The sequence below is a fragment of the Danio aesculapii genome, chromosome 13, assembly GCF_903798145.1.
Source record: "Danio aesculapii chromosome 13, fDanAes4.1, whole genome shotgun sequence".
Taxonomy (NCBI): Eukaryota; Metazoa; Chordata; class Actinopteri; order Cypriniformes; family Danionidae; genus Danio; species Danio aesculapii.
Genome location: NC_079447.1, coordinates 14323962 through 14337609, shown reverse-complemented (window position 1 = coordinate 14337609; position 13648 = coordinate 14323962). Strand labels below are relative to the sequence as shown.

General features: G+C 34.5%; 1 protein-coding gene across 3 annotated transcripts in view; it reads left to right on the top strand.

Moving 5' to 3' along the window:
* Nucleotides 1–13648, top strand: part of LOC130239871 (collagen alpha-1(XIX) chain) — a 278893-nt gene that overhangs the window by 139082 nt on the left and 126163 nt on the right. For all 3 annotated transcript variants that reach the window (XM_056471226.1, XM_056471224.1, XM_056471225.1), the window contains 2 exons: nt 5582–5626; nt 11042–11077. In XM_056471226.1, coding sequence (XP_056327201.1) covers nt 5582–5626; nt 11042–11077 — 81 coding nt within the window. The remainder of the gene's footprint in view (nt 1–5581; nt 5627–11041; nt 11078–13648) is intronic.

Sequence of the window (13648 nt, the reverse complement as noted above, 5' to 3'; positions counted from 1 at the left end):
TCGCCACAGCGGAATGAACCACAAACTTATCCAGCACATGTTTTACGCTGTAGATGCCCTTCCAGCTGCAACCCATCTCTGGGAAACGTCCATACACACACACTCACACTCATACACAACAGACAATTTAGCCTACCCAATTCACCTGTACCGCATGTCTTTGGACTGTGGGGCAAACCAAATGACCCAGAGGAAAGCCACGCGAATGCGGGGAGAACATGCAAACTTCACACAGAAATGCCAACTGACCCAGCCGAGGCTTTAACCCGTGACCTTCTTGCTGTGAGGCGACAGCACCTACTGCGCTTTATTACACTGATAAAATAATATATTATTATAATACTGATTATCATACTGATAAAATGATATGCTGATATATTTATACAATCTTTCAACCATAATATATTAAATGCAAATGAAAAAATTTTGTTAATGCATTATTTTATTATTTTAAAAATATTTTTACATTTTATTTTATCATCATAGTGATCAGTTATATTTCTACAGTTTTCAAACATTATTATATGCAGATGGAAAGATTTTGATTTTATTTATTTTTTCTTTATACTTATCAGTTATATTTAAAACCTTTTAAACCATAATATATTATATGCAGATAAAAAAGGTCATTTCAAAGTTATCAGTTCTCTGGATTACATGCTTGTTCTGAGTTATTTCTGTTTTAGTTTTAAAACTAATGACGACATTTAGTCAAAATATAAAACAAAAATGTGAATCATTTATTTGCTGAAAAACAACAGTTGTTCAGTATAAAATATTTTGTTTTCAGAGCTTAAATAATAGAAAGAAATGTGTTAAAATATGTATACAGTTGAAGTCAGAATTATGAACCCCCCTGAATAATTAGCCCCCCTGTTTATTTTTTCCCCAATTTCTGTTTTAACAGGGAAATTTTTTCAACAAATTTCTAAACATAATAGCTTTAATAACTCATTTCTAATAACTGATTTATTTTATCTTTGCCATGATGACAGTAAATAATATTTGACTAAATATTTTTCAAGACACTTCTATACAGCTTAAAGTGACATTAAAGGCTTAACTAGGTTAATTAGGTTAACTAAGCAGGATTGGGTAATTAGGCAAGTTATTGTATATCAATGGTTTGTTCTGTAGACTATCGGAAAAAAAGCTAATAATTTTGATCTTAAAATGTTTCATATAAAATTTAAAAACTGCTTTTATTCTAGTCAAAATAAAACAAATAAGACTTTCTCCAGAAGAAAAAATATTCTCAGATATACTGTGAAAATTCTCATGCTCTGTAAAAGTAATTTGGGAAAAATTTAAAGAAAGAAAAAACAATTCAAAGCGGAGGGGGGGGGGGGGGGGGGGGTGGGGGCTAATAATTCTGACTTCAACTGTAAATATGTTATTTTTACCTTAGTAATGTAAGTGAAATCTCTGTGGGTATTCAGCAGTCTTATAATATCAAGTCATTTTTTCAACATGCCGTGACTATATGCAACGTCTACTTTTCTGCACTGTGAAACATCAGAGGCTGTTTAATATGCAGATTTATGGTATCGATTGAATTACAACTTCTGCCTTGCATTTAACACTTTAATCCCCCTTTTCCATAATGCATGAAGTGTATCGTATCAGCACCACTGAGATATTACTATAAAAGAGCTTAATACATTATAGGAGTAAAAGCAGAAAATACATTATTCATGATGTGTTTAACATAGCAGAATTAAGGCATTTTCTTGTTTCACACAGCTTGCGTTATTCAGAAAATACAGACTAAATCTTGAACAAATCATTCACTAACCTATTTCACTGTGTTAACATATCATTACTCGTAACAACCATCTGATTTTCACTGAGCAGCATAATCATGTGATGAATATAAACTTTCAAAGCTGTGAGAATTACAATTTACAACCTTCCGTTTAACATTTCCTCATGTTCTCTGTGTTTAATAATGCCTCACTTAGTGAAACTAACATAATTATGATGGCAGTACTGAACAATTTCAGCTAGTAATTGATATTTTGCAGACGTATACTGTATGCAGGAGATATGTAGGCGTTTCATTGTGTTACTTTTAGTTGGATTTTCTCATGTGTTCTTTAATGTAAATCTGACTCATGTTTACAGTTAGGGCTTTGTCTGTTGATGCTATAGCAATAAATAATTCATTTATATTGTTTGTTGAATGGAAATCTTGTTGATGAGAGGCTAATGTGAGGAAAAATCCATCTTAAAGGGTTAGTTACAACTTTTGGTGTGTTTGGGGTTCAAATACCTAAATAATCTAAGTAAAACAGCTACGATTGCATTTTTTAAGAGATTGAGCACTTTGGGGGTTCAGCAGAAAGTAATTATTTTATTTTACCAGGCTGTAACTTAAAACCTAATACACTATGGTTTTGTGTGGTTTGGAAACATTACAGCTGAATCTAAAGCCATGATTGATCACATACAGTACTTTAGCTTGTATGGGCAGTATGATTTATTGCCTTCTGTTAGATGATATGCAGATACAATTGCTTTAAGAAATTCTTTTGGTCCCACTTTATATTAAGTGGGCTTAAGTAATATGTACTTACACTGAAATAAATAATTCGCTACAATGTACTTATTGTGTAAATGTTTTAACATACTTATATTTGATTAAATACCTGCATGTAATTACATCTGTAATTAATTTCTGTAATTACATTTACAATTACACTGAATAGCCATTCCTTAAACAATAACCTACCCAGACCACAAAACCTGTCTCTAACCCTACCCGTATCCCACCTGCAATACATTATGAACACATTAAATACATTGTATTTATATTTTGATGAAAGTACATGGTAGTTAAGGCTACTCAATATAAAGTGAACCCATCTTTTTTTTTCACCCATGGCAATTATACTTTTTAATATGTAATTCTCTTTTTTGAATGTAATTTGTTGTTTGAGTTGTGTTGTAAAGTTGTTGGTTTGTTCAGTATATGTAAATGTGGGCCTAGGGTCCAAGACAAGTACAAGTTTCCCCATTTTATTGAGGACAATAAAGTATATTGAATTGAAAACATATTTAGCTTAAGGAAAAACTCGCATAACTTTGACTTTTATTTTTAGTTTGTCTAGAAAATACTTCTCGCTTTAATACTTTGATATTTGGTCTAGAAACAAAACAAAAAGTCAAAGCAAACCAAACATTATTATTAATATTATTATTAATTTGCTTAGAAAATACTTTATAATTTAATACTTGTTTGATATTTAGTCTAGAAACAAAACAAAAGTCAAAATAAAAAAGTTTAATTTAGCGAACAAAACATTATTTTTAATTTGTCTAAAAATCCTTCATGATTTAATGCTTGTTTGATATTTGATCTAGAAACAAAACAAAACGTCAAAATCAAAAAACTTTTATTTTTGCAAACAAAACATTTTTTATTTGTCTAGAAAACATGTCTTGAGATTATAATTGTTTGACATTTGGTCTAGAAACAAAACAGAAAGTCAAAGTCAAAAAACCTTTTATTTTTGCAAACAAAACATCTTTAATTTGTCTAGAAAATACTTCTTAATTTAATACTTGTTTGAGTTTTGTTATAGAAACAACAAAAAAATGTAACAAAAGCATTTTAGTACGGTGTTTCAAAATCCATATCCGTTGTTCATCTTCAAAATACAAACAAAAGGTTTCTGTTCTTCAATACGTTGATTGTCCTGCTTATTCCTTTTTTTCATTTGCTAAAAATAATATTAAAAAAACTAAAAAAAATTTTTTTTCTCTTTGAAGCGCAATGTTTGACAGAATTTCCATTAGGTAAAATATCTAGCTTTTATGTGATTTTTTTTTTTTTTTTTTTTTTTTTTTCTACTTTTTTTTTTCTACTTTCCAAAAAATAATTAAAGGTTTTTGGCTTCTTGTTCAAACTACTTATTTAAAAAGAACTGAACAACACAATTCTTAAGATCTTTTGGGGGGAAAACTTAATTGTTTTATCTTCAACCCAAATAAAATTGAGAAAAGAATTAAGTTAACCTAATCTATTTTTAATGGGACAAGAACGAATTGTGTGGAACCATGCATTTTTTTTTTAACTGTAGGATTGTCGGAAGGGGAGAAATTGACTCAAAGTCAGCCCAATTATCTTGTGGTATGGATAGGTTAGGTTACTTTATTTACCCAAAGGTAGATTTGGTGTGCAGTCAAGAGTCCACATTTCATAACAGTGCCACACAAAAAACTCACAAAGTGACAACAACAAATGGACATAAAACATAGACATACAAAACACTCTCTTCAAAAATCAAAAATAAATCATCTCTTCAAGTTTCCAAACTCCCTCCAAAGAGACAGAAACACCACTGCTTTAGTCTATGCCTTAATTAAATGTCTAACGGCTGCTGGTATGAAGGCTTGATTCTAAAAACATGCGACCAGAAGCTGAAACACTGAGTGTAGGGGATGAGCATTGTCACTTAAAATTGAATTTTTAATTCTCTTTAGCTGCCTGGTGTACACACAGCCTCCAGATTGTCTAATGACACCCCAGTACGCTTACTGGACCACTTAACTTAATCTAATTATGTGTGTTTTATTCTTAACACAACACAGGACGTCAAGAATGAACAGGAAATTTCAGAAACAAATATCTCCCACAAATCCTTCTGTATAATGTTTCATCATTAAAGTCAATGTTCCCTTATTACTATCAAATTGCCGGCACACATGCACTCATACAGGGCCTGACGCTGAAAGCGCTCCATTCTTTGGAAGCTCTTTATGTTGCTAGTAATGAAAATGACAAACACCGGCCAACCCGACATCATCGAATCAAAGACTATGTAAATGAACAGTTCTGAGGATACGGACAAGCCACTGCCTTTTGTGTGGACATTCAACATCCTCTTTCATGACCAGAGATCTCACAAACATGGACAAAAAAAAAAGACCTCCCCCTAGTGAATTCTTAATAATGCCGTGTGCATATTGCTGAAATTGCACCATGCGCTTGTATATAAAACGTCTCCATAAAATTAATTTAGCACATGAAGACGCAGCCATCAAAGAAACGTCCGACTCATTCATCGAGGGACAATGTGGAAACTAATTTCCCCGAGGTTGCCACACTGGCTGTCTTGATGTCAGTTTTTCTGATAGGCTGGCGTCGTCGTGCAGCGTCGAAAATTAAACCAGTGACTGGCAGTTTTGACGGCTTTCATTGAGCCCACCTCACGCACTTTGCCGTTTTTTGTGTGTTCGAAGCATACGAATTGAAGCTGGTTATTATATTTGTGAATAGTCCATTATGTCCAGGCGAGCCTTCGGGGCCATTCACAGGGGCCCTTTCTGTTTGTCGCCGAGGGCCTGTTGTGATTGATGTGGCCTGGGTTTGTCACAGCTGGAAGGGAGGTGGTATAAAGAGAACGGGATGCACCACACGGAGCTCCGCAATTAAGCTGTTTTCTTTCTGTTAATTAAAAGCAAATTAGTCACTGTGACAAGAGGAGCTGTCGTCTTCTAATTGCCACCCCAGCTTTGCCAAACATGAACCTGCCCAAACAGTCGCTCTTTTCTTATTTTTGCAATTTCTGTGTCGCAGGGTCGACGAGGGAAAACCGGGGAGCCAGGAACTCCAGGATTACAGGTAAGGATTTCATTACAGTTTGTAAAAAATTATATTTGAGTAATAATTACATTTGAAAAAACACACACACACACACACACACACACACACACACACATATCTATATCTCTCTATATATATATATATATATATATATATATATATATATATATATATATATATATATATATATATATATATATAATATATATATATATATATATATATATATACAGATACAGATATATATAGTTGAAGTCAGATTTATTAGCCCCCTTTGACTTATTTTTTATTTTATTTTTTTAAATATTTCCCAAACGATGTTTAACAGAGCAAATAAATTTTCACAGTATGTCTGATAATATTTTTTCTTCTGGAGAAAGTCTTATTTGTTTTATTTTGACTAGAATCTCTCTCTATATATATATCCCATATATATATATATATATATATATATATATATATATATATATATATATATATATATAATATATATATATATATATATATATATATATATATATATATATATATAAATGCCCTGACTTTTCGTTAATATGTGTATATTTCTTTCTAACATTGATATTTTATTAAAATACAAAACATAATAGCAATGGGTATTTCTTGCTTTATTAACCAGTCAGAATGGCCGCATGCATTTCAGTGTCTTTTCCCTGTCTCTGTTGCAGATATAAAAATATATCTAACAACAAACCTGCATTAAGATAAGCTTTTTAATTATTCTCTTAGGTAAGGACTTAAGCTGCTTTATACAACCAGGCACATATATAAAATATTCATTGCTAATCATTTTAATGAGATCAATGAGATACAAAATGTCAAAGCAAAACACTGTTGCTGTTATAGTTGTGTCATGTTGCATCTCATACATTTCTATTTGTCAATAGTTTTCATTTAAAATTGCACTTGCTTACTTTCTGCCTTATGTTCTCATAGTGTTCAAGCCGTTTAGAGCTCCTGCTTCTTGTTTTAGACATAATTATATAGTTAGGGAAACTGTTTTTTATCAAAAGAAAATAACAAACTGATTTGATTTAGTTTTAGCTGTTTATTGCAGAAGTAAATTAAAAAAAAGTTTGATATGACCTGTTGATGCAATATATGGAATATTTTGTATATATCAGTATTAATATTATGGGGCTCGCTCAAACCCACGCAAAATCTGTGCCCGCCAAACTTTTCAGAAATCTTCACAGATTTCAACACCTGTCATTCACAAAGTTTTAAACGGTGTGTTTCTCTTACAAAATGAGGTATTTCAGCATCTAGCCAGTGTAGTTGCTCCATTTTGCCATATTTTCATATCCAAAATTCTGCAAATTCACTTCTGACATTGACTCAGAGTTGCCAAAAGTGAATCAAGATTCATCCATTGCTAAATACCAGGTAAAAAAGCATATGTAGTTGAATCAACAGTTTAGCAAATGTATTAAATGTTTAGAAGCATTCAATATACATATCACATGCCATATATCTACATAACATATACAGTATACATATCACCTTCGAATTATACTGTAAAAAAATCTTGCTGCATTCAGTTTTTAGTTGAATTAAATTAAGTTTTCAAGTCATCTCAACTTACATCAATCAAAAATATTTTAATATTTAAATTTTAAATTAAGTTAAACTCTGTATAACATCTTGCCTTAGAAAAGATTTTTTGAAAAACAAAATTCATATATTTTGCTCTGTTTGGAAAGTTTTCTATGACTTTTGGGAGAATCTAGATGGGGGCTTATTTGTTGAACTGATGGTCATTGAAAATATTTAGACTAGATTAGACAAAAATGTCATTGCTGTATTAGTTTATATTAGTATTATTATTTGTTTATTTTTCTTTTTTCTGTCAAAATGTATTAAGTTATTTTGAGTTTTTAATATTCTTGTTGCATTTTTCATAATTTTTTTTTGCTAAACTGAAAAATTAAGTCTTTGTCACTTTGACTGACAGTGTTTGAAATAAAAAAATGTTGTTCAAAAAACAACTGTATAACATAAAATAATTGAAACCTAAATAACGTATTAAGACCAGTTAAAGTAACATAAAAACTCCGGTTGTCATGACTTTTTTGTTACATCCAAATAACAAAAATTACTTGCTGAACAACTGTATTTCATACATGAATATGCCAGAGAATCTAAGTGTATTCTTAATTTACAATATTAAAATCCTACTTACATCCAGTTTTCCTCTCACATTGTCGCCCACTGCCGCTAAGCAGGGCTGCGCCTGGTCAGTACCTGGATGGGAGACCACATGGAAAAGCTAGGTTGCTGCCGGAAGTGGTGTTAATGAGACCAGCAGTATGCGCTCAACTTGCGGTCTGTGTGGGTCCTAACACCCCAGTATATTGATGGGGACTCTATACTGCTCCTTGAGCGCCGTCTTTCAGCTGAGACGTTAAACCGAGGTCCCGTCTCTCTGTGCATGTTAAAAATCCCAGGATGTTCTTCAACCCTGGCATCTTGGCCAAATTTGCCCACTGGCCTCTGTCCATTATGGCCTCCTAACCAATCCCATATTATAATTGGCTTCGTTGTCTCCTCTACCCCAATCTGCTGGTGTGTGGTGTGTGGTCTGGTGCAATATGGCTGCTGTCACATCATCCAGGTAGATGCCGCACACTGGTGATTCCCCCCCATTGTGTAAAGCACTTTGAGTGTTCAGAAAAGCGCTCTGTAAATGTGAGGAATTATTATTATTAATTTGTAAAACTATATAATATTACTATATATATTTCACAGAATAAGAAATTGCTCAATTTTCACAAAAATATCAATACCTTAAAATTCCATGATGGCATTTTGGTTTTAAAATGATCTAATTTGTGATGTTAATTTAGTTCGCTTTGGCTCTTCATTTCCTCCCCTGCAATTCAGTCATGTCAGTTTGAGAAAGCTTAATTGTTCCCATAAATCTGCTTGGAAAAGCATCCAAAATGTGTCATATTTTGCATAATGATCATATACCTGCTGCTACATCGATCCCCATCCACACGAGCAGAGTTTTCTTGGCTTTTCCACTGGTTTGAGTGGAATCTCCATCACATACACTGTGTGACTCGATGTTTCAAATTGAGATTTCAAGCAGCCCAGAGGGCCACATTAAGAGCAGCCCCATGCATAAGTGTTATTGAAGATCCTGATGAGACTCTCAAAGGGGCTCTAGTTTACTGCTTGATAAACAGTCATCTCATCAAAGCCAATGGCATCGGTATGAAAATGTGTGTGAAGGAAAAAAAACAACATCACACACATGCACACACTTAAGGCTTTGAAAGGCAGGTTGCATCAGAAATGTCTGGCATATTTACGTTGCTTTTGGCTTTGTGGTTGTATAGAACTGGATAAACACTGCACGCTTTACTGAGTCTCTTTTAAGTGAGAAGCGAGTGATTAATGTATTGCCTTGTTGAATGATTACTTAAAGGACTGGTTCTCTCAAAAATGAAAGCGCTGACATTATTTATTTATTTATTTATTTATTTATTTATTACTCTGTCATTGTTCTAAACCTGTTTGACATCAGACTCTTCTGATTCACTTTTATATGCAATTACTATTAATGGGAGCTGGATCTCAACCTTTGACTTAAATAAAAGATATAAAACCATAAATGGGGTGATTTTTCACTGAAAAGTCTGAAGTCATATGGTAGATTTGTATGAGGAACAGGCTTTTTGAAGTGCTTTTCGAGCATGAAAGAATGTTAACCTGTTCCAGCTCATCAAATCACAAAAGAAAATCATGATCTGTTAAAATAATTCTTTTTAAAGATAGACTAAACAGCAAAAAGAAATGCAAATGTTGCCTTAAAAGCACAAATCAGCTCTGCATAGTAGCAATATGCTTACATCAGTGACGTGCGGTGAGGTTTGTGGCTGGTGAGGCACCGACATACAAATATATGCACCCAATATATTTGACAACTACCGATTGTGTTTCATATCTCATATCAGCATTCTTTCTATACACATACCATGTACATAGGCCTATTGGGCCAGGGAAGAATGTAGCCTTAAATATGTAGTGGTTACATATGCCAACCAAAAAACAACAACGTAGATGCTACAGACAAACAAGAGACACAGCACCACACAGTGTTCTCACAGTGGTCTTGCTTGTAATTTTAGCATTTAATGCAAGTCGATTAAAACTGTGAATAATATAAAATTAAGGTGTGTAGAGCCGTGTAGAGAAGGCCAATTTAATCGAATGGGATTTTTATGCGCTGTTTGTCTGGTTGTAGCTGGTTGAAGTAAATCTACAATGTGTTTTCAGGTGAAGCCACATTTACTACAAATAGTCATTGCAGAGTAACAAGCTATGCTAAATTGCTAAGTCAATTCAATCGAGTGATAATGAAATTCGATAATTATTCTGCGACAAAACAGCTATTTTAGGTAACTTCAGTGCTGTGTAGTTAAATGCTGAAGACAAATGAAAATACCACATTTCGTAACATTTTTACTGCAAACTCACTTCATAACTGCAGTCGAGTGTTTGATGTAAATCCTGCTGTGGGATGATTTCATAGTTGTGCGATTATTAGTTACATTTAATCAAAGAAAGCAGTTAAATCTTTTTTCTTTTTCTTTTTTAAGGCAACCACTATCCTGGGTTTCTTCTTTCTTGGTATTTGCAGTTTCCACGTGAGAGCACCCTCTAGTTTTCGGAGGAGATTTCACAGAACTGTGCTTCCCTGACAAGATGATGATGACAATTACCTTAACTGCATTTGTGATTTAATTTCACTTAAACATTTACAGCCCTAAAAATAAGTACACTTCTTGGCAAACACTCATAATAATGAAATCATTTTGAAGTACTCTTATTATTGGAAATCACTTTTTTTATGTAGTCAATGCCTTATCCTTTAGTTTCACATAAACCACTGTAAGTCTGTCAATTTCCACTACAGGACACTTATAAAGTGGTGCACACGAAGTCATAAGACTCAGGAGGGAAGTGGTTTCCGAGAGTGACATTTTTAAATGGCAGCGTCCCGATAATTTCTGTGGCATGTGCCAACCTTGCCTCTGTCCTCGGGAGCTGGCATTTATGAGTGGCCTGTTGTCGGCGGCGGGGAGGAGAGCCTCAGGCGGCCCAGACATCCTCCCTCTGCCTCCAGGTGTCCGTGAACGTCATGTGCAGTCCTGTAGCCCTTATCTGTCTGGATATTTAGTGGAACTGATATGTCTAGTGACCTTTGTCAAGGACATTTGCAGGTGTTGTTGCTGCAGTTGTCGGCAAACGCTGTCCTGGTTGTGGTGTCAGGCAGTTAAAGAGGAAGTTTGCATTGCATTATATTAGATTGTGATTAAATAAACCCGTGACATTTCTATATGAGCTGACTAATGGAAGTGAAAAAGATTTGATTTACTAATACTGAGATTTATTTGTTTACAACAGGGTCCACCTGGAACATGTGATGCTGAAGCCATCAAGGTAAGATTTAGCTCTTTTTCTTCTCTTTTCTTTCTTTTTTTTAAAAATAAAAACTAGTCTGAGCTGTTCATAGCTAAATAAAATAAAAATAAACTGAGCAGAAGTTATAACAGCAACCAATTGGCTCAGTCAATTGAGGGTGTGGTATTTACCATCAGTTTAGGGTATGGTATTTTTTATTTTTTATTTTTTGACCAATAGAAGAAAGATGTTCTGGACTGTTTTGAAAAATATTATTTTTTCTTTATTTATTATTATGCTACATTCACACCAGACGCGGATAAAGTGATTTACGTGTTTACAAGTCAATGCGAAGACAGGAATCAGGAGCTTGCTCTTGTAGGGGAGTGATTACGACGTAGTACCTGTTGTTGGTGTCTCTAGGAGAAATTCTCTTGCCGACACCATACAACAGTTCATCAAACTGGGTTCAGCTCAGTCGGAAGCACCGCTGAAAGCTTCCATTATCAGGTATATTTTCTGGAGGAGTTTATGAACTCATAGAGCTGGATGCACCTGTGAAAGAATCTAGTGGACTCTGACACGGCGCCGAACAAATATACACTGTTTATTAGCCTTCCTAGAGCACATAAAGCACAGTTATTCTGTCAATAAAATCCGTGTTAGCCATTTAGCATCGAAGCTAGAGTCACCGGGCAAACAGAAGCCTATCCCATGATGCAAATCCGCATCTATTGTGAAGTGAATTTGACGGGTGAATGAAGTGAGATTGACATGCGAATGAAGCGAGTAAACTCAAAATGTCCACGTGTCTATTTACTTGAGAATAGTGCAATTTACTTGTATACCCCATCTTGTGTAAACCCCACAACAGACTTCCAATGTTAGATTAGTTTTTGAGGTGTGTTTGAGGTGTTTTCTGGCTTTATTCCAGGCAAGAATAGCAACAGTTAACCCAATTCAGCATGTTGAACTGGCATTGGGGCCATTGATGAGAGTAGTAAAGTAACAAATGAGTTATCTTACCTGAGCATGGAAATATACAAATATATTTATACGCCATCTGGAATAAGGAAATTAATCAACATTGTTTTACAGTTCATATGTCTGCATACTTTCACTTGTTTTTTTTTTCCCTTTTGAATGAGTAATGCAGACTTTTTTTCAGACTAATTTCCATTCACAACGTGAAGAGCATGCATGCAAGTATGCCATTGGCTTTAGCCCCTTTGGTGCATTTAAGCCTAGATTTGTGGGCTCAAATGCATCCGATGTGAGTACACAACACAGTCACTGCTAGTTCTTTGAAGCCGGCTTGGTGCATCACAGCATTTAAGCTAAACATGCCCAAACTAGGGCCCGCAGGCCAAAGTTGGCCCATGCTAACCTTTGATTTGACCCACCATCCCATTTGAGAAGAGAGGGAGAATGATGGGGATGTGGTTGGGATGAACATTTGACTGTCAAAAGTGCAGACGTTGTAAAATTCAATGTAACCCTTAGTTTTTGTAATTTTTTTTGTTTTGAAATGATTTCATCTTTTTAAAAATGTAAAAATGTCACTCAACGGACAGAGGGCAATGCACAAGACAACGGCATGCAAATCAGGGCAAAGGCAGGTGCAGCTAAGTGTATTCAGCATTGAACTCCATTGTGTTATTAAGGAGATTGTTTATATTTTTACTGTAATAAGTTCATTATATATATAAAAAATCTGTATTAGTTAATATAATTTAAATAAATGTTTTCCAGTTATTTTTAAATATTAGGAGATACATTTTAATGCAATACTTTAATGAAAACAGTTTGGTATATTTACCTTTGGCCCACATCCCTCAATCAAGTTTTTTTGGGGTTTTTTTTATGACAAAAGTTTGGGCACCCCTGATTTAAGCAAATATTTTTTGTAGAATGCTCACTTGCATCCTCTTGTGGCCACCATGAGTCTTTTTCCTGGAGTAAATACAGGGTGTTTTTCAGTGGGTTCTCTGTTATTTCCAACATCTATGTCTTCAATTCAATTTATTCAACAATACTGTGTTGTATAAAGTTGTTACAGTTTGCTACTGTGTAGTCTGAAACAGACTGAAACAGCAGGTCTGAAACAGAGATTTACCAAATAAAAAAACTAAACTAAACAAACAAACAAAAATCTTCTGGTTGCATTGGAGCAACAAAAAGAGACAGTGGACAGTGGCCACACACACACCGCTATCAGTGAACCAGAAGACTGTGGAGATACGTTTGTCTGTCCATCCGTCTATCTGTCTGTTTGTTCATCTGTCCATACATCTGTCTCTGTCCATTTGTCTGTCTGTCCATCCATCTCTCTGTCTGTCTGTCTTTCCATCTCTCTCTCTCTTTGTCTGTCTGTCAATCTCTCTGTCCATCTGTCTGTCTGTCTTTCCATCTCTCTCTCTTTGTCTGTCTATCCATCTCTCTGTCTGTCTTTCCATCGCTCTCTCTTTGTCTATCTGTCCATCTCTCTGTCCATCTGTCCTTCAATCTCTCTCTCTCTCTCTTTGTCTGTCTGTCCATCGCTCTGTCCATCTGTCCTTTCATCTCTCTCTCTTTGTCTGTCTGTCCATCTCTCTGTCCATCTGTCCTTCC